This window comes from Mytilus californianus, unplaced genomic scaffold (genome assembly GCF_021869535.1).
Source record: "Mytilus californianus isolate M0D057914Y unplaced genomic scaffold, xbMytCali1.0.p SCAF_4, whole genome shotgun sequence".
NCBI lineage: Eukaryota > Metazoa > Mollusca > Bivalvia > Mytilida > Mytilidae > Mytilus > Mytilus californianus.
This window is the reverse complement of record NW_026262690.1, coordinates 102070628-102093528: the sequence shown is the minus strand read 5'-3', so window position 1 is coordinate 102093528 and position 22901 is coordinate 102070628. Positions and strand designations below refer to the sequence as shown.

Below are 22901 nucleotides of genomic sequence, written 5' to 3'. Positions count from 1 at the left end.
TTTCAGCCAGATGAGCTGAAAAATGTAAGCAGATATTTAATGGCAAACCATGTCCAAATACAAAACCCCATTAGTTATTTTCATTTCGCAACTTTTTGAAAAATTGAAAATCAAAATCATAATAAAATGCACAACTTCTAGTAAAAATTGAATTGTACCCTTTATGCAAACATATTGACAGGAGTAAAACTTATTTGGCCCCCAACTGACCCTTATAGACAGTGTTCTCCCCAGGATTTTTGGATAGCACCAGGGTAACGCATGTGAACAACTTGGTGAAATGATTCATACAATCAGTTGTGTCGCGTGGCGTCGCTATATTTCTAGTTACTGCATTTATTATGTCTCTTGTTTTGTTTTAATACTGTGGTACTGTGTTATGTCAGAATATTATTGGTTAAAAAGATCAATAAACAGTTTGTATACTTTTAATATTTTTTAAAAATAATTAAAACATGATTCATTACATAATATTCATCTAAATTTAAAGTAATTAAATCTTTTATAAAATCCATGATCAATAAACATAAAATATCTTTCAAACAGGAACATATATATTGTTAGATATACTGTTCCCAGATTCAAAAGACAACAAAAATGTTCAATTTAAAAATCTTTCTAGTTTCTAGAAAGAAAGTTGTTGTATGTGCAAGGATTCCTGTCATAAGGAGATATAAAATTAACAAGAACAAAATTGTGTTATAATTTGAACCAGTTTCTATCTTAAATTTTAATAAAAGAAATTTTTCATAAATTTTAAAACATTTTGCCATATTTCATGTACATGTAAATATTAACCTTTCTTGTCTTTGGTGATAATCAAACATAGATACAGACTTAATACTGCACTTAAATCTAAATCTTTATTTGTCATTATCCATTTAGAAAGAATTCCTAAATCTATAAATTTATCTTAGGTCTATAAGTAACCATATTCAATGTTAACAACAAAGTCTCCCTATTTTCCCGCCTAAATGACAGGAAGTAGATATAAATAGATTTAACATGTGCTTATGGATTAAATTTGCAAGATCACTTCTGTTATTCATTAATGATCATATGGATTTAGATATCCAGTTTGAAGGTACAGTCATGCATTTTATTTATAAAATAGAATAGATTGCAGTTAATTGTAAATAATCTTGAATATTCTACGTGAACTAACTGGGTCATGTGATCCTTCCCCTTTGAATTACTTGTTGACAGTTTGAAAACGGAATATCATGCAATAACTTTATCATAAATAAAGATAATTTTGGCCATGGTTTAATCAGAGACATATTAAACTATAATATAAGTATTGAGCTAACTTTATAATGTACAAAATATGTACCGTCGTGTGTACAACTATCGGGTCAACACGGTTTGTGTACAAAGTATTTGCCGACTTGTCAGGTGGTGAGTGAAGCCTTAAAATAGTTATCTTTGATCATACAGTTATGATCTCTAAATTAAAACACAATAAAATGCTCCGCAGGGCGCAGCTTGATACGACCGCAGAGGTCGAACCCTGAACAGTTGGGGGAAGTATGGACACAACATTCAAGCTTGATACAGCTTTGGATTTGGATTGTGATTAAATATTTGACACAGCATAGGTTTCTAACACAGATTGAATGTGGTCTAAGAACTTAAAAATTTTAAATTGGACATTCACCTATTATGGTCCAATATCCAAAATCTAAATACATGGTTAGATTCAGCATATCAAAGAACCCCAAGAATTCAATTTTTGATGAAATCAAACAAAGTTTAATTTTGGACCCTTTTGACCTCAATGTGGACAAAGTTGATAACGGGGCCCAAAAATCAAAAATATAAATACATGGTTAGATTCAGCATATCAAAGAACCCCATATATTCAATTTTTGTTGAAATCAAACAAAGTTAATTTTGGACCCCGATTTGGACCAACTTGAAAACTGGGCCCATAATCAAAAATCTAAATACATGTTTAGATTCAGCATATCAAAGAACCCTAAGAATTCAATTTTTGTTAAAATCAAACTAAGTTTAATTTTGGACCCTTTGGACCTTAATGTAGACCAATTTGAAAACGGAACCAAAAATTAAGAATCTAAATACACGGTTAGATTCGGCATATCAAAGAACCCCAATAATTCAATTTTTGATGAAATCAAACAAAGTTTAATTTTGGACCCTTTTGACCTCAATGTGGACAAAGTTGATAACGGGGCCCAAAAATCGAAAATATAAATACATGGTTAGATTCAGCATATCAAAGAACCCCATATATTCAATTTTTGTTGAAATCAAACAAAGTTTAATTTTGGACCCCGATTTGGACCAACTTGAAAACTGGGCCCATAATCAAAAATCTAAATACATGTTTAGATTCAGCATATCAAAGAACCCTAAGAATTCAATTTTTGTTAAAATCAAACTAAGTTTAATTTTGGACCCTTTGGACCTTAATGTAGACCAATTTGAAAACGGAACCAAAATTTAAGAATCTAAATACACAGTTAGATTCGGCATATCAAAGAACCCCAATAATTCAATTTTTGATGAAATCAAACAAAGTTTAATTTTGGACCCTTTGGACCTCAATGTGGACCAATTTAAAAACGGGGCCCAAAATCCAAAAACTAAATACACGGTTAGATTCAGCATATTAAAGAACCCCATGAAATCAAGAATAAAACCCCATTGAAATTGGTCAAGAAATAAGCAATTTATAGGAAGTATCTTCTTTTGCACAATCCTGTGCTATTAAATATTTCTTGCTATTGCGCAATACTGTACAATTGACAATTTCTTGCTATTGCGCAATATTGTGCTATTGGATATTTCTTGCTATTGGGCAATACTGTGCAATTGAAGATTTCTTGCTATTGCGCAATACTGTGCAATTGAAGATTTCTTGCTATTGTGCAATACTGTGCAATTGAAAATTTCTTGCTATTGCACAATACTTATTATATAATAATTTACACATCCTGTTTGGTGTGTATCTCCTACCATATCATTATTATTTGATTTTAAATATAAATCAGAAATAACCAACTTAAAATGGAAAATTTTAAAAGAAACAAAAAAGGAAAAAAAGAAAAAAAAGGAAAAAAAAATAAATCCCCCCCAAAAATTTTTTGAACCCCCATTATGATTCATCACCCCCAAACTCAATCCCAGCCTTCCCTTTGTGGTATGGTACCTTGCAGTACAATTTCAGAGAGATCCATACACTTGAACACAAGTTATTGTCTGGAAACTAGAAAAAAATGTGTTTTTTGACCCCTTTTTGGCCCCAAATTCCTAAACGTTTAGGGCAATTACCCCCAAACTCAAACCCAGCTTTCCCTTTGTGATATGGAACCTTGTGGTACAATTTCAGAAAGATCCATACACTTACACACAAGTTATTGTCATGAAACTAGAAAAATGCTTGTTTTTTGCCCCTTTTTTGGCCCCTAATTCCTAAAATTTGGAGGCAATTACCCCCAAAATCAATCCCAGCATTCCTTTAGTGATATGGAACCTTGTGGTACAATGTCAGAGAGATCCATACACTAACACACAAGTTATGTCTGGAAGTTACAAAAATGCTTATTTTTGGCCCCTTTTTGGCCCCTAATTCCTTTACTGTTATTACTATAACCCCCAAAATCAATCCCAACCTTCCTTTTGTGGTATTGAACCTTGTGGTAAAATTTCATAAAGATCCATTCACTTAAACTAAAGTTAGAGTGCGAAAACCAATGTGTCTTCGGACGACGCCAGACGACGCCGGACGACGACGACGCCAACGTCATACCAATATACGACCACAAAAATTTTTTTGCGGTCGTATAAAAAGTGTTAATTACATCGATTAAATCCATTCAACAAAGGTTAACCTCATAAAGGTAAATCGATCACGTGGTGTAAACAATCCGTGTTGAACTGGTTTGAACTGGTCAAATTTCACCTGGAATTTTATACCACACGGAAAAGATTTAACAAGTCGTTTATAAACTTTACCGATTTACGATTTTTTAACTGAAAATTTTAGCACCACGGAGAAAAATTATACATCGCGGTAAGAACGATACCACCACGGTAAAAAATTATACATCGCGGGCCCGCGGTCCTTTAAGGGCCTGGGGAGAACACTGTTATAGAGCAATATAAAAATGCTATTTTAAACAAATTTCTGAACAAGGTCCATAGGCAGACAAAAGACTCACCTGGTTTTCTACTTCATTGATGTTTCTTGCAATTGCTGTTAATAATTGCTCCCATCCAACACGGAGTGTCTGAAATACATTATTAGATATCATTTGATTACAGGTCTTTATTTACACTCTTTTTTCATTGCTTCAATTTCCCAAATTAAAATCTGGTTCATAAGTATATTACAGCTTTGTCTGTTGTTTGTATTAAACATGCAACTCATATGCTCCCCCTAGGTTAGATAAGCCATTTAAATAGAATGCTGTCTTAAATTCTTGTTTTTTCAAACAATAACTGTAAACTACAAAAGTCCTCCTACAACTTATGTCACCATGCAATTTTTAAATACGTTATTTCATTATTATCATTAGATGCTAAATAATTTCTTTCTTTTCAATGATTTTTGATACAAAGTTTAAAGAAGATCAATAATTTCTTACCTCCATTGTGTAGTGTGTGTATCTGTTTTCAAATATCAAAGATTCCTGTACTTCCTGAAAGGAACAAGCAATGGTTGATATGTAATCATTCTACAACAACTCATCCATCAAGATACTCAACTTCATATTTCACAAATTTTCTCCTCACCAAAATCAATAAACTGCTTCGCTGAGCGCAGCTGGATACGCCCGCAGAGGTCCAACCCTGAACAGTTGGGGCAAAAATGGACACAATATTCAAGCTTGATACAGGTCTGAATTTGGATTGTATTAAATATTTGACATATTATAGGTTTCTGAATAAATGTAGTCAAAGAACTTGAAATTGGTTATATGAATTGAATTTATATTCAATTAAAGATTTCTTGCTGTTGTGCAATACACTGTGCTGTTGCGCAATACTTAGTAAATCTGTTGTCAGACTATAAACAATTAAAGTTCAATTAATTCTCAATGTCATATTAGGAATTTATGAAAATGTAAAGGGAGCTTACATCAATAGATATAAACAATTCACCAAAGTTTCATGAGAATTGCTGACAGTATTTTTGAGTTATTGTCAGAAAACTGGAAAATCCCCCCTTTTTTAATGAATAAAACCCCATAACTCAGAAATGCAAAATGTAAAATTTATAAAATTCTAAACGGAGCTTACATCAATAGATGTAAACAATTCACCAAAGTTTCATAAGAACTGCTGAGAGCATTTTTGATTTTTTGTCCGAAAACTGGAAAATCCCCCTTTTTTTATGAATAAAACCCTGTAACTCGGAAACGTAAAATCTAAAGTATATAAAAATCGAAAGGGAGCTCATGTCAATAGATATAAACAATTCACCACAATTTCTTGCAAGTTGGTGCAAGCATTCTTGAGTTATTGTCCAAAAACTGGAAAACCCCCCTTTTTTTAATGAATAAAACCCCATAACTCGGAAATGTAAAATCTAAAATTTATAAAAAACGAAAGGGAGCTCACGTCAATAGATATAAACAATTCACCAAAGTTTTATGCAAATTGGTTAAAGTGTTTTTGAGTTAATGTCCGACATGTTGACGACGGACGGACAGACGGAAGGACGGACAAGGGTATACCATAATACACAAAAATGTACATCCTGTAAACGGGCGTATCAAAAATTTTTCAAATTATATTTAATTTTTATTTGTCTCATCTGCTTTAAACATACTGCAATTTTTTTTTGGCAACATTAAACAAGAATGCACATGTTGTCATGCTAAGCTTACCCCATATCTGAATAACAGGAATTAGGTGTCTGAGAGATAAATAAATGGGGAATGTGTCCATGGGACACAGATGATGCCCCCGCTTGCATATAATGTTATAAAGGGATATAACTCAAGAACTGTAAAAGTGACGCTACCCAAATTTGTACTTGATCTGAGTTTCGTGTTAATAAGCATTGTGTATACGTTTCATAACATTTGGTTGAGTCAAACTAAAGTAAGAGAACAGAAACGAAAAATTCAGCAATTTTTCCATTTGTAGAGGGGCATAACTCTAGAACAGCAAAAGTGACACCACCAAAATTCGAACTTGATCTGTGTTTTGTGGTAATTAGCATTGTGTATAAGTTTCATAACATTTGGTTGAGGCAAACTAAAGTAAGAGAATGGAAACGAAAAAATTCAGCAATTTTTCCATTTGTAAAGGGGCATAATTCTACAACGGTTTAGGAGACGCCACCAAAATTCAAACTTGTTCTGTGTTGTAATAAGCATTGTGTATAAGTTTCATAACATTTGGTTGAGGCAGACTAAAGTTAGAGAACGGAAACAAAAAATTCAGCAATTTTTCCATTTGTAAAGGGGCACAACTCTACAACAGTTTAAGTGACGCCACCAAAATTCAAACTTGATCTGTGTTTTGTGGTAATAAGCATTGTGTATAAGTTTCATAACATTCGGTTGAGGTAAACTAAAGTTAGAGAACGGAAACCAACTTTGGGACGTACAGACGTACAGACGGACGGACAAGGATAAAACTTAATGCCCCCTCCGCTACAGCAGACTGACGGATGGACAGACAGACAGACGGACAGAGTGCAAACCTAAAGTCCCCTTCGACTTTGTCGGTAGGGGACTAATAATTATAAGTTCATTCAGATCATAGAAATTCAAAGTATCGACAAGGTTTTTGCAATATAGTCCCCACTTTTATAATGGAGGTATAATAATACTATATCTGTTCTACCATCTATCAAACACTGCTATGTGACTAACCTCATTGTATCTTTCAAGTTCATCCATATGAACTCTGTATTGTTCTGTTGCTTTCTCAAATTGACGAAGTTTGTTCAGTTGCTCTTCCAGAGAGGTTCTAGCTGCAACACCAATTGATGCAACACCATCTAGCTGATTCTCTATCCAAGGTCCCACAATGTTTGCTTTCTGTGCGAACTGTCGCCTAAGTCTCTCATTATTTTCTTGTTTAATTCTTTCATCATGTAATGTTCTATCTCTCTTGGGAACTAACTGTTTGACTTCTCCCCATTTATTAGAGATGTCCTTAGAAAAAAAATACATCATTTAAAACAAGTTAAAGTAGAAACAGCCAACAGATGCTCTTCAAACACTAGTGACAAAATAATAAATTGAGAAAAGCCTGCATTGTAGTACAATCATGGTGTATTGAAATGAACTGGGATATAGAAATGTGGTCATCATTTCTAGCAGTGAAACCCTTTCTTTAAGTTGCCGCTAATGGCCTATAAATCACACCCATATTTTCTAGGAGCAGTCAATATTTCCCATCATTTATCCTGGTTGTCCCAAAAGGAAAAATAAAAAATAAATTTTGTCTTTCAAGTGTCTATTTCAATTGACAATATCTTTTTCATACAGATAATATTTTCTTAATGAACTGTACTGCTTTTGATTCTTAACTGTCTTATAATTTGTCACTACCACAATGTATTCTATAAATATCAATTAAAAAAAGCATCTTTAAAGTAAACTAAAATGAAATAGAAAATGTTCAGATGTGTAACACTAGATAACAGCGGAACTTTTCTCATATTTTGTTGTTTTAGTCATCTAACATCAAACCAAACTTTCATCAATATATACCAGTTATGTAAATATTAAACTTATTTATATATATATAAAACACTAGGATTCCATTACATTTTCATTGGTACATTTAATTAAAATTAACACAACACTTGTTTGGTTCTTATCAGAGGTTAATTTACATTTAGGAAATTTATAATTGTATACCAAACAACAACAACAAAATTCTGAATATCCTTTTACCTGTATATAATGTAGATGAAATGTTAGTACATGTATACACTTTACCTATTATAACAGATTGACATGGTTATACATTTGTACGTACATATACACAACATCAAATAGTTAGTTAACCTATAAATGAAAAGCTCCTATAATTGCAGTGATGTCTATTGAAAATAATGTGTGTTTTTGTTAATCTCCAAAAATTCCATAGAATTTATAGTCACCGCCAAATTCATGAAAATTCCTTTTAATTGAAAAATTATTTCTTGAGCTAAAACAGCAGGGATTTTCTCAAAATACATACAACAGAACAATTAATTAGAACTGGGCAATCACAGATTTTTAAAGTCAAGGCTCTGCCATATAAAATATGGGTTATCACTGTAACAGCAGAATAAAAGACATTGCAGAGGCATAACCCAACAGAAAATGTCAAGTAAGCAAAACAGTTAATTCATCTGTATTTTATGATCTATGAATGAAATTAAGTCAATTGACAATAAGTAGTTTTTAACTTCAAATGTTTCTTAATCACAAAATAAAAAAAAAATAATCCAATTTTTCATATAACCACTGGGTAGAATTAAAAACAGTAAAATAAAAATTTTGAATTTTGGAAAGGAAACGATTTGATCAGAGTATTTTAATCACCATCCCGACAACATTTTTTGATAAATGGGAATATAATTCTAAAAGAGTTAATGTCAAATCAACTTAAACCATAGTTTAATCAGAATTTTGTAGTCTGTGATTCAGTGTAAGAATTTCAAAAGATTTGCTTCAGTGACTTTTAATCTAATAGAGCAATCATGTGACAGATGAATAAATGGACATAAGAATCCCAAACTCCAATCTCCACAGTGGCAGAATAATCAGACAGTTGATTGTAGCCGCTTAATAGTAAGGAGAAAAAAGTGATAAGTGGAGATGTACAATCCTGTGTGATATTTCCTGTCAACTTAAACTGACCTGTCATCATTTGCATTATTGCATTTATTACAAAGACTTAATACTGCAATAATGAGCCATTCATTTTTGTTACATATATTAATCTCTTACAGAGTGCAATGTTGCATTAATTGTAGATCCCAAATATTAGCCAACACCATAACCATTATTTTTTACTAGATTCAACAACAAAATTATCATATGGTTTGTAAAAACCATTACAGATTTCATTATTGGACCATTAATGCAGCATGCACACTCAAAGAGTTTTGAGTTTAACCAGTACCCAACAACATAAATTTTATATTTGTTAAACAATATTGATAAAAGAGCTATCAAACTTTCACCTCTCTACTCTTTCCAGATTTGTTAACAATATATAGTTCTGCACTGTTTAGTGGATGAAAATGAAAGTTAGAAGAAATGAAGCTACAAATATTCTGAACTGTCATGATGTGTCCATTCAGGTCTGTACCTGATGAGAAGATTATAGCTCCCAATTATTTTATCTGATCCTTTGCCCTCTCAAAATGTGTGTATGTTAAAATTTCTTGTTTGCAAGATAAAAAGCAAAGCATATTTAGACAACAACTTCTAAGACGTTTTAAGATTATACAGCAGACTTATATTACAACCATGACAGTTCAGTAGATGACAACTAACTTACACGGCATACTAACCTCCTATGGAAGTAAAACAAGCACAAAAAATAAGCAATTATTTTCAATAATCATAAAAAAGTACTCAACATTCAACAATAAAATAGATTGTCGGTTAAAGTAATCCAAGAAAAATCTTTAAAATAATTGGAATTTTTTTTATACATATTGATCTGATTTCATTTTCTTGCTGTTGTGTGGTTGCTATTTCTCTCTCAGCCAACATCCTGAGTTTGAAAACATACACACATCTTTTCCAACCATTTAAAAAAAATCTTTATAAGTGGTGACAAAAAGAAGAAAGAACTAGATGTGTCAAAACAATATGAATGGCCCTGCTAACAAAAAAAGCTTAAAGCCATTTTTATGAGTGGAATTTGAGAATGAATGTCCCTATAACTGTTATTTTCACAAGTTTTCAAAGTCTAAAGCCTGTAATTTCAGCAAAAATCAATGGAGCGGAACCAAACGTAAACTTAACCTGTAACTCATCATAGTAGACTCACATACTAAATATCAGCTCAATATGTGAAGCCTTTTAGAAAAAAAGTCTGTATAACTGTTTGTTGCGGAATGACGGATAAGGGTATAACTATATGGCCCCGACAACTATGTTGCGAGACCATAATAAAATCTGGAAAATCCCATATACACTCTGGTAATATTTACAGTAAACTCTGTCTAGTCTCAATAGAGATTCCCTAAGATGTCTATGATTTCACAGTCTCAGTAGATATATAATACTACAACTGCATATATTTCCTTTGCTTTTTAATGATTTGTTGGACATCTATTTTAACTTTACCTTGCAAAAACAAAATGAGGGGAAAAGTAATGGATTGAATAGAGTTTATCTCTGCCATGTTCCTGCTACTATATAACATTCTGTTTTCCCCAAAAAAAACAATCCAGGCAGACATTTTTTTTTTCAGTCTTGTTTTTAATCTCCTTATGCATTTGAAACTTAAGGCAATCAAGGTTTTATCATTTGGGTATTAAGGAAAAGACCGCAATGAAATCATTAAGCCAAAAACATTGCCAAAACTCAAATTCTTCATGAATTAAGTAAAAGTGGCAAACCCATATTTGATGTCTGTTTCAGCCGTACATCAGCCGGTCAAGAATATATTTCAAAGGTTTCAGAAGCCATGACCCCAATTCATCATTCAAAATTGTTTAAAAAGAAACTGCATTGATAGTTTCACTTTTTCATGGATGTTTACATACATTGCTTATTGTGATAACTTTTGATCAAATTACTCTACAATATGTTTGGATTTAATAAACAAGTGAATTCAAAAGGGAAGAATTTGTCAAGGAACACAGTAATGACAATTTCAAACATACCCCTCTAAACCATGCCACATTTCTATCAACAATAGGTATTATAAAATAATTCTTAAATATGCATCCACCATACCAAAGCTTACTTAAACAAGCCAAATAATGATGAAATGAGAAGACCTTATTAGTAGTTCAAGGCCTGCTAAGGATGCTTATTTTGTTAAAGTTTTGTTAATCTTTAGTGAAATGTATGTCTGCATAAACATCAGATTGAATATAAGTATACTAACAGATGGACTGACTGTAGTGTATGGATTCTCTCTCAATGTTAACCCATACTGTTGACATAATCTCTGTACTTCATTAGCTAAGTTCATAATAGAATTAAACTCTTTGTCAGCTTCTCCTAAAGTTCCTTTGAACTGTTCATGTGCTTCTACTAAATCCTACAAATAAAATTGAAATGGATATGTAAAATATAAAATAGCTGGCACTGGAAAAAAAATAATTAAGATCAAATGAAACCCACAACACTGTTCAATTGCTAAATATGAAATCACAAATATAACAGTTATGTTCACCTTAATTTATGGCTTAATATTCAATATAAAGTCAAACAAATGTACTGATTAAGATTCAATTTAAGTTTATAGCTTTCTGAGATATAGACGTACAATGTAAATGAAAAATATCAACCAATCACTGAACATAGAAGATAAGTGACCAGATGTTAATGGGTTGTGTTGTACTGTATATAAAATGTTGTCACTGTGAAGTATCATTGATACAACAATTGGTAAAATGACAAACCCAATACTTAATCAAAGTCCTTTAAAATGAAATATAGGTCAAAGTTAAAATAACAAAAAAAATACTGAAGAAAATGTTCTGCCAAAATGAACAATAGCATAGAAATTAATGTCAAATGAATTTTGATTTATTTATATGGAACATTCAATTGCAATAGTTTGATGTATATTTCCTTATCTGACATTTCAAATCATAAAAAAAGGAAGAAAAAAAGGATAAATTCTCAAATGACCGGGTTGCAATATTTGTGACTAATCCATATAGAATGTTTTCAATGTAGGTGGTAAATTTTGCTGGAAAATAAATTTTTCAATGAAGGTGGTAAATTTTGCTGGAAAATAACAAAGTTCCCAAGTCAATAAAAACGTGAAAAAATCATCCAACAATTCCATAATAACAGGTGCACAACTTCAACATGTGTACAATCTATCTGTGAAGTCCTAGGGATCTGGGTTGAAAACTGCCTGCCTGCCTGCCCAACATCACCATACTATATGCTGGTTTTGGACTCCTTGATAATTAAATGCAAATGTTGATTTTAAAATGGCAAAACTTTAACATTTAAACTATGCAAAACATCCTGTCCATGAACCATGACTGAAGGTTCAGGGCCCAAATTCTCTTGTGGAAATGAGATACCAATGATAATACAACTGCATACCAAATATCATTGATTTATCAAGAGGTTCCCTTTAAGTTGACCTGGGGGCATCATTGGCTTAGTGGTCTAAGTAGTCCAACTACTGTATCACTAGTCTGTCAACACTGAGGTTGTCAGCACAAGGCAGATACACTTGACTCCAAACTTAATTGACTAAGATAATCAGTTTTCCTACACTCCGGCTTCCTCCACCAATTAAAACTGACTGCCACAAAATAGCAAATAGTGCTGAAAGTGGCATTAAACACAAATCAATCAATTAAACTGAAATGATCACAATTTTTTTTAATGTTAACTATCCAAAAATTCCAAAGTCAATGAATCATGACTGATGGAACACAATCATATACTCTCCCAATAAAATAAAATGTGCTAATACTAATACAACTACATAACTTGTAAACTATGCTAAAGTTTCAGAGATAATAGACAATGACTGAGGGGGTGGGACCCAATAATCTCCTTCAATCTATTTCAACTGCAAATCAAATATGATTGAAAACTATTAGTGGTTCCCCTTGAACTGAACTTAACTGTTGATGATCCCCCCCCCCCCACCCACTATGGAAAAAGCACACCTAGGTCTCAAATCTAGGATTTCAGCAAGGCAAGACAAAAACTAAAAGAAGATAGTTTAGGAGCCATAACATCAAAATACATGTTGTAATAAAGTCCCTGACCAAGAAATGCATGGATATTTGACAATTTCAATGGTTTTCTAACACACACACAAAGAGCACACACTAGATTAGTTTATGTCAATATGAACAACACATGTCTAAGAAAATGCATTTGATATGCAGAATGTGTCAACTTTACTAAATGATTTAGTATTTGACATATTGTATACACTCTTATCTGTTGTTGAATGAAGGTAAATGGAGCTCTGCATGTCCTCCTTTGGTATGCTGTCTCCTTGACATATATATCCCATATCTCCTTTTATATTTATTTTCCCCCAAAAAAGCATTGTTTTTTAATTTTGGTTCATTTATATGTTTGAGAGTTTAGTGCAAGGGTCCGGAAACGGTCATATATGCCAGTCATGTCCTAAGATGATACTATTTGTCCTAATCGAGTAATTGGGATTTAGGACAAATTTTATTTTTTTAAAGAAGTAATTTCGGTCATTTCATTGACTCAATGTTTGAAATCGGATTTCTTAATCGCCGTTTTGCACTGTTTTGTGTAAGTTGTGATCACTTGTTTTTGTTTATAATCCCTTTCCTGTAATAAAACTGCCACTCCAGTAGTTTGATAATCCTGAGGGCCCTCCTAATATCTATACCAATGCCTCCGGGAAACATTGGCTAATGATCGCTAATGACTTTTTACCTGTGGTTTTAATTCACACCTGACCGTGATCACAAGCTCCGAATAATATCTTAACAAAAATTGAAATTCCCTGATAAGTGTATTCATTATTTAATTACTTTTCAGCAAAGACAATCATCAAATCTGATTTAAAAATTAAACCTAAATTTACGGAGAAAAAAGTATTTTTTCATGTGCTTTATTTACTATATAATACGCATGCATGAAATTGTCTTCAGCAAATTTAATATTTAATTGTAAAATGCAAATTGATTTCATGCTAAATTAAACGAGTGCAACTATTGTCTGTTACATTCAAACACTTTTAAAGGTAATAAAATAAAAAAAGCCATAAAAAGCCGGTGATTTCCTGTCAATTTGATAAACAAAAAACAAATCCCGGAAATGAATCCGGAATTATTCGTACTTTAACTTTATCGCAAACTTCCGGTTTTAACTTTTGTCAAATCAAAAGAAACGGTAACCGTAAGCAATGTCTGAGAGATTTACCATTTTGAGTCATTAAAATCATTTCAATTTTAAACTATTGCCTTCCCTAAACTGTTCTTCATGGTAATGGTAAGACATTTACTTAGTAAATGCGATGAAACTAAGAAACAGCAATACAAGTTCGTTGATGCTATGAGTATGAATCTAATCAAGTTGACATCGACAATTTGGAAAGGGGCACCAACTTTTCAATCATCTCAAAATGACCGAAATTGTGTGGAAAAATTTCCGGATCCTTGGTTTAGTGTGGTATCCATTTTGCTAACTAGTATACATTCTTGTTTAGGGGGCCAGATGAACCCCACCTCCAGGTGTGGGATTTTCTAGAGACCCTTTGGTAGCCTTGGGCAGTTTTCTACTCTTTGGCCATGTTGTTGTCTCCATGACACATTCCCTGTTTCCATTCTCAATTCTATTAACAATTTTACGATCTTATTATGACCTTAAAATCTTGTTGAAAATTCATAATACTGTAGAAAGTTGTGTTGAATCCACATTTTTTTTTTTATTTTGGAAAGGATTTTGACTAAGAGGGCAAATATACGATAATTTTCATTACTCGATGTTAGCTTACTTGAATTTCTTCAATACTGTGAACTATAAACATATCCAATAAATCTTCTTTAGCACCATCTAACCAATTGTTGAATGGCTGCAAAAACAATGACATTATCAACTTTAAACATGGTTAGCTGTAAAAACATGTGATAATGTGGTGACTCCCAAATCCAGGTTATTTTCAATGAGAAATGAATTTTTTTGATGAAAATAATTCAAAGTAATGGTTGATACAAGAGCAGACATGCTGAAATGTCTCCCCTGTATAATTCATTATATACACTCATCAATGATTCTACTGACTAATTGTAACAATTTTATAAATCACTGAATAACCATGAAAATGAAGCTAAGCTTAGCTAACTCCTGTCAAACATACAATTATAATGATCTATAGCCAAAAAAAATAAAGTTGTTAAACTTGAATTATTACTTACAGTAACTGAGAAACTGACTGAAAAAGGGAAACATATCATTCAACATAAGGCCAAGGTCAGGATGCAGAACTCTTATTGATGATAGACTATTGTCTGCTTTCACAATCTGATTCTTTTCGAAAGGTGATGTTAAGAAGGAGGCAATGTTCTAAGAGGAGTAACATTCACAAGGTGTCATTATGCTACAATAGCCTATAAAAAATTCTTTCAAGTCATGCAAAATTTGTCATATTGAAATGGCATTCACATAACGTCATTTATACATAACAAAGATAAATGGGGAATGTGTCCATGGGACACAGATAATGCCCCGCTTGCATATAACGTTATAAAGGGACATAACTAAAGAACTGTAAAAGTGACATCACCAAAATTCAAACTTGATCTGTGTTTTGTGGTAATTAGCATTGTGCATAAGTTTCATAACATTTGGTTGAGGCAATTCAAGTTAGAGAACGGAAACCAATTTTGGGAGACGTACGTACGTACAGACGGACAGGGGTAAATACAATTATAAATATATAAAGGTATATTGACAGAATACTTACTGCAGCTCGTTTTGCAAAATCTAAATAAAGTTGATCTATTTTTTCTAATATTTTTTCAGCTTCCTGCAATAACAAAGTAAAAAATTGATAAAATAATTTGGAAAACATAAAGTCAAATATTTTATATGATTTTTATTTATTTAATTCAGAGCAAAAGAATACTCTTCAAATTCGGGGAAAAAACCAAACTTTTCAAAGTTAAATGTTCATCATTTTCAGCTGACACTTGTCAATTTGCTAGCTTTTAGTGTGTTTCACTACTCATTAACATATCTAAAACACAAGATTATTTCACTGAGTGATTCAATCATAGCTCATTTGAACTTACTATACAACTATAAAAATAGGCATCAACCAATTAATTAGATGTTCAGTATGAAGAAGTCTCTTTTTATTTACCTCTAAGCCTTGACGTCTTTGTGCTGTCAATGTTCCTAGTCTGTCCCACTGATCGCAGATGAGCTTTAAAACAAAACAAAAAATTAGTACTTCTTTTCTCTGGTCCAGGTGTAAAATCAAGATTTTCTCAATCTCTTAACTACTCTTTGAACTTAATGCTTCGGGAATAATAGTCAATCATTTATGCATAATAAAAAATAGAATTTATTTAAATTATTTAAAAGAAAATGTAAAAATCCTATGAAAAAGAGGGTTGTCATTTTCATACGAAAGAAATTTTTGTAAAGTTAACGGACACTGATGACAGATGCCAAGTGATGAGAACTGCTCACTTGGCCCTGTTTAGATGAAACATGACAAGGTGTACTTGTCCATTGTAATGTGTCCTCTAATAAATAAACGATACTTTTGCTTGCTTGCTATCTAAATATCTTGGGGGAGAATACTGAATTAGTGCATTAATTCTAGTTTTAGTGCATACTTCCAGTGATCTCCCCAGGCCGTTTTAGCGTCGCGGCCCCGCGATGCTATAATTTTTTACCGTGACGCTATAATAATTTCCGCGACGCTATAATTATTTTGAGGACACTATTTTTTTCTTGTCTGCTCTTTAAATTGCCGCAATATCGATGTCCTAAATTTCGAACTTTCATCGAATTGACGCTTGTGATCATAAAAATTATATCACCTTTAATTGTAGTCCCTTCAAATCGGACATAAGAGGCAATTAAATTGATTAAATAGGTGTTAATTGCCCTTTGGGTGATAACTGTTTGGATACGAATACCCCAAGCTGACACTTATGACATGACTGATAACACGTGGACCAATTGCAAAATTTTGACATCGAGAAAATCATAAACAATTCGAAATCTACGTTTGAATCAAGGCAAATTCGTCTCCCAAGAGAAGAAAAAAAAAAAAAAAACGAGCGAACTTAACAGGCTGGTCGTTTGTTATTTCAAACTAACAACTTGTAAAGAAGTGTTTTCTTTCCATTCCGGTACTCGAGAGCGTACATAAAACATTTCGATTCTGGGCAAAATAAGTTCTATACTTCATTAGAACGTGATGAAAATTGCCTTTAGGTAATGTTTCATCTATTTATTACAGTAAAATCGTGATATATTCATCCAATTCGGTTCTCAAACATTGTTTATTTTCGTAAATTTTTCTTCGACCGCCATTGATATATTTGTACTAATTACGGATCGGAAGCGGACCAGCTATGATAAAAATCCGCATTTTTACGGTAATAACTACAGACGCAGAAACGGCACAGCTGACAGAATAATAATGATCCCAATAGGGAAAGCTACTCATTCCACACGAATTTACAGACTATTTGTTAGATCTCCTTGCAAAATGTATTTATTTCTATGTAAACGCATTGTTTCAATTAATTTACTGATTAAAGTAGTTTAACAATGTTAAAAATATATATCTGTTTGAAACAACTGGGACTGATATTTTGAGTCCCAGGAAATAATGAATTTCATACACATGATAAACAGAATAGTTTTTAATTGAAATGGTATTACTATATGATACTTTCTTTTCCTTTTTGATATAAAAGAAGTTCTCTTTTGTACTAGATTTTTAGTTGGTAGTTTCTAACAAGAAAAATATAATTCTGTAACTATAAATGAATATTAAAGAAATAAACTAAAAGAACAGTTATACTTTAATTGTATTCTCAGTTATGAATTGAAAAAAATCAACACAACTTAAAAGAAAGAGAGCATCGCCGCGACGCAACAAATGACATTGAAAAATAAATACACACAATTTTTTTTACGCCAAATGTGATGCTATCCAAAATTCCTGGGGAGAACACTGACTTCCTTAAAATATCTACTCACTTGACACCTTGTGTTGACTGTTTGAACATCATGATAATGTAAAACGCTGAAATATATGAAAATTATCATTGTAAAATTACAGAAGCACTTTGATGCATAAGCCTTGTTGTGATCTTTATGGATTGTAGTACAAGAAATAAATTTTTGAGTCAGGTTCTAATTTTCCAAAAATCATAATTTTTTTTAAAAAAGATATGTTGTCCGATTAGCTGCTTTAACCTTGAAATTAAATAGAGGTTTTCCTCTTCCCAGGAGGCATTATCAAGCCAAATTTGGTGAAGCTATTCCTTTTGATTCAAAAGACTTTGTCCAGAAACCAAAATGTTGTCATCTAGATATCATTCATCATAATAGAAGCTGAGTTTGACTTTGTCCCAACTCCCCAAATAATATTTTATTAAACATTTACTGTAGCAAGTTGAAAAGAACTAAAACCTTCAATATAGTGGGACTAATACCCTCCAAACATGCATTTTAGTTACTGCTGTGCAATTCAGTGTTGAGACAATAACAATTATACTGACACCGGAACAGTCAGAAGTTTGTATATTGTTAATTCAGAAATTAAAGGAAATTGTATGTCAAGAGGCTTATGACCTTGCAAATTCGCCATATGCATAAAACAAATGTTTTAAAACATTAATTATCAACCTTTTAAAACATTTGGAGAATTGCTTGAATAAAATGTAAAAATTAGGTACATTTTACAACATAACGACACAATGCTACAACTATCAAATCAGTTACTGAATATTTTGGATCAATTAATATACAGCAAAAGCATTGACCCAAATATTCACAAATAACTGCCTGTGAGAATGTAATACTGTAAATTCAGAAATTATTGCGGTGTTTTTATTATTGCGAAAAATGCGACAGGGTTATAATCTCAATAATTTAAACTCTCATCATTATGAAATTTTTCTTATGAATAAAACAGGATTTTTCTCAATATCGCAAAAATTAAAATTGCATTTTAGTCTAAATGACAAAATCGCAATAATAAATGCATGCAATAATTTCTGAATTAACAGTATTGGGTTCAGGATTGGCTCTATATTACTTATGCTCATATGTGAGTGAAACGGTAACAACTTGTGAAATTTCTGCTTTTAAAAAATTGTCACTTAAAAAACTACATAATCTTTGAATATTTTTTTTATCAGAAACTGCATAGTTCTACTGAAGAACATGGATTTAAAAGCTGATTCTGCAAATTTGATAGCCGTATATTAGGGCTGATCTGATCACCTTAAATTTTACAAACATAACCAATAGTACTTTTTTGATCATTTTCAGCCAAATTTAGTGTCTAAATTATTGATCAGAGATATTTTCACATGGATAAGACAGAAAATAGCAGTATTAAACAACTTGCTATAATTACAAGATTAAGTAGGACAAAACAAGAAATTACACTCATTGTCTAGCTAAGCATACCCCATTCTTAAAATCTACAACACAACCATCTTACAATTCACTACTGCTTAGCTGCTGACCAAATATGGAGTATTTCTCTTTAATTAGCACTGCAGAAATTTGGGACGAAATATTATCATAAAACATATTAAATAAATGGGGAATGTGTCCATGGGACAGGTCACAGGACACAGATGATGCCCCCGCTTACACATAACGTTATAAAGGGACATAACTCAAGAAAGGTAAAAGTGACGCTACCCAAATTTGTACTTGATCTGAGTTTTGTGGTAATAAGCATTGTGTATAAGTTTCATAACATTTGGTTGAGGCAAACTTAGGTGAGAGAACAGAAACGCAAAAATTCAGCAATTTTTCCATTTGTAAAGGAGCATAACTCTAGAAAGGTAAAAGTGACGCCACCAAAATTCAAATTTGATCTGTGTTTTGTGGTAATAAGCATTGTGTATTAGATTCATAACATTTCGTTGAGGCAAACTTAAGATAAAGAACAAAAATGAAACTAGAACAGTAAAAGTGACACAACCAAAATTCAAACTTGATCTGTATTTTGTGGCAATAAGCATTGTGTAAAAGTTTCATAACATTTGGTTGAGGCAAACTAAAGTAAGAGAACGGAAACCAACTTTGGGGTGTACGGACAAGGGTAAAACTTAATGCCCCCTCCGCTACGGCGGGGGCATAAAAATTAAAGTATCTGAATCAGGAATTTTTTGTCAGATTCAACAAATGCTCACATGTTACAAGTCATCACTGTCAATCTGCTGACCATATAAGAAGTCATTCAGGTCATTAGAATGTCAAAAAGTGGGACTAAAACTATTGTGAATGAATTGACAGCAGACAAATCGCAAGAAGTAAAGCCCCCACTCCTACAGTGGGGATACAAAAATTATTGTACCAATGATCATGGACAGCTTTTTAACATCCAGTGGCAAATTTAATGCATATTCAGGATGAGAACAAGTTAATGAGATATGAATATTAACACTGCTTTGTACAAGACTGACATGCTGAGCCACATATTTTAACATGCATGTTCACAAGGTAACAACTGCAAGAAGACACCCTACTCAAGACACATTATTTCGACTCCAGGCCAACCAGCAACCAGTCTTTGCTCCTACTACTTAATGCTGGGTGCTTAGCTGAGGAGCATTAAATATCAATTTCGAAGTCTTTGGTTTGACTCTGCTAGTCAACCAAAGGTACAGTGCTTTTATTGATGTGCTTCGTTTTGACTGTTGTTGAAAGCTGTTCAATGTTGGAACTAAAAGAGTTCACAACTTATAGCAAGATCAAGACAGACCTTTACTCTTCGACCTAAGTATCATAGTATTGACTGCCTGGAATTGTTCTGATTTTTTTTAATAAGAAATATACTGCTTGCCTGTTAATCATTATTGGAAATGTAACTTACTTTAATTCTTGAGCAATAGCTGCAATTTGTTCTACTCTATCTTGATGTGCTGCCAGGTCACTTTCAAAAGCTTCATGTTTCTTTTTCATTGCCTATCAAAAGATATGATGAATTTTACTATAATAGTTATTATAAAATCGATATCCTCCATAATTACAAAATAAACAAAACAAATTTATAAATAAAACACTCAAGAGACGTGTCCTTCCCCTGAAAAATATCCATTCAGCCAAAACATGCAAATATGATGTCACTGTATGCCAAAACATGTCTAGCTGGTGTATGTTGCTGAAACTTGTTCATTCACAAACACCCACTCATGTCCATCTTGATGAAAAATTCATATAAGTTTTCACGGAACCCTGTGTCTCACCTTCAATTGCTGGTGTCAGTGTAAAAGTGTAATGTTGACTGTCAAAAGTAAATCCATTTATCATTAAAATATAAAAATAAAGGGGGAAAATCATTCTTTTTTCTTTAGATTCTATTTCTTGCTCTTGAAGATTAGTTTCTGTCCAAGTTTTATATCAATCCATGAAGGTTTAGAAATTTTTCAAGTCAAAAAAATGTAATCCCATATTTTATGTAAATGTTAATTGCAAAGACTAAGTTCATCTATCAATAAAATATTGAAAAAGGAAAAATTGTTTTCAAAATTTTGCTTCAGACATTATCTCTCAATCATAAAAAAGCTTCTGCCAAAGTGTCATAATTTTCTATTGCACAAAATAAGTCCATCTATCAATAAAATACTGAAAAAGGAAAAAAATATTTCAAAATTTTACTTCAGACATTATCTCTTAATCATAAAAAAGAAGCCAAAGTGTCATAAAAATTCTATAAAGGTTTGACAAAGTAATTAATGTCTAAAAAACTTAAACCTCAGACTGTATCTACATGTTACTTGCATAATGTTATCAGTATAAATTTAACACAGAGATAAGTCTTGCCTTTTGTAATTCTAATAGCAAAATGCAATTGTTGAAATTAAAAAAGCAATACTTTAACGTGTCAATTATGCAAAATATTCAAAGTCAATGAACCAGGACTGAATGTACAGGGTCAAATAATCTCCATGGAAACGAGATGTGCCAATGCTGCATACCAAAATATCATACTATAAGTGACATAAACACCAACTTTAACATGTAAACTATGCAAAATATTCAAAGTCATTGATCATGACTGAGGGAGCAGGGCCAAATAATCCCTGAGGAAAAGATGTGCTAATGCTTATACTGCTGCATACCAAATATCATTGACGAACCATTAGTGGTTCCCTTTATCTGACATAATCCAAAACTTTACCTAAGTCTCTCTTTTTGACATCCTCAAGACCAGACAAAAATACAGAAAAATGTAAAATATTGCTTTCATTATTTGGTCTTGATACTGTCTTTGGAATATTAAAAAGCTCCAATTTAAGTTAAATTCAAAGAAGGTTTGGTAAAATATTGATGACTTAAAAACTTTTAACCATAGACTGTTGCTGCAAAAAGTAAAATAACAAAAATACCAAACTCCGAGGAAAATTCAAAACGGATCAAACGGCAAAATCAAAAGCTCAAACACATCAAACGAATGGAAGACAACTGTCATATTCCTGACTTAGTACAGGCATTTCCTTATGTAGAAAATGGTGGATTAAACCTGGTTTCATAGCTAGCTAAACCTCTTACTTGTATGACAGTAGCATAAAATTCCCTTATATTGACAAGAAGACAACCATGGAATGTAGGATCAGTATGTATCCTTCTGCAACATAAATGTTGCATCCTTGACAAACACACAAAGTGCCGATCTAAGAGTATTCAGAATTACTTAAAGCTAGTTCAAAGCATATTTCAACTAATAAATTAAACCATCATTTCCCAGACTTATCTAATTGCTGGTTTGTCTTCATACAAATGAAATATTATTATCAATTCTCAAGTTTTAACCATAATAATTACCTTCAATTCATTTAGTCTACATTTAAGATAATCTTGACTTTGCAACATATCTTCTTTTCCTTCTGCCCATTCTTCATGAATTTCACATCTGTGTCGAAATTTCTGGGCAAGATGATCTAAACGTTCTAACCTGCAAATCATATTGCATATGCATTAAAAGTATTAAACTTGAGGTTTGGATATTTAGTGTCCACCTGGGATAAATCCCAGACAAAGAAAGGTGAATTC

General features: G+C 32.2%; 1 protein-coding gene across 2 annotated transcripts in view; it reads right to left on the bottom strand.

Moving 5' to 3' along the window:
• LOC127698934 (alpha-actinin, sarcomeric-like) overlaps window positions 1–22901 on the bottom strand; it is a 77168-nt gene that overhangs the window by 6099 nt on the left and 48168 nt on the right. For both annotated transcript variants that reach the window (XM_052202686.1, XM_052202685.1), the window contains exons 11-20: window positions 22674–22803; window positions 20722–20813; window positions 17862–17907; window positions 16000–16062; window positions 15601–15663; window positions 14632–14709; window positions 11053–11208; window positions 6855–7139; window positions 4614–4667; window positions 4188–4256 (exon numbers count right to left, since the gene is read on the bottom strand). In XM_052202686.1, the coding sequence (XP_052058646.1) occupies window positions 4188–4256; window positions 4614–4667; window positions 6855–7139; window positions 11053–11208; window positions 14632–14709; window positions 15601–15663; window positions 16000–16062; window positions 17862–17907; window positions 20722–20813; window positions 22674–22803 (1036 nt within the window). The remainder of the gene's footprint in view (window positions 1–4187; window positions 4257–4613; window positions 4668–6854; window positions 7140–11052; window positions 11209–14631; window positions 14710–15600; window positions 15664–15999; window positions 16063–17861; window positions 17908–20721; window positions 20814–22673; window positions 22804–22901) is intronic.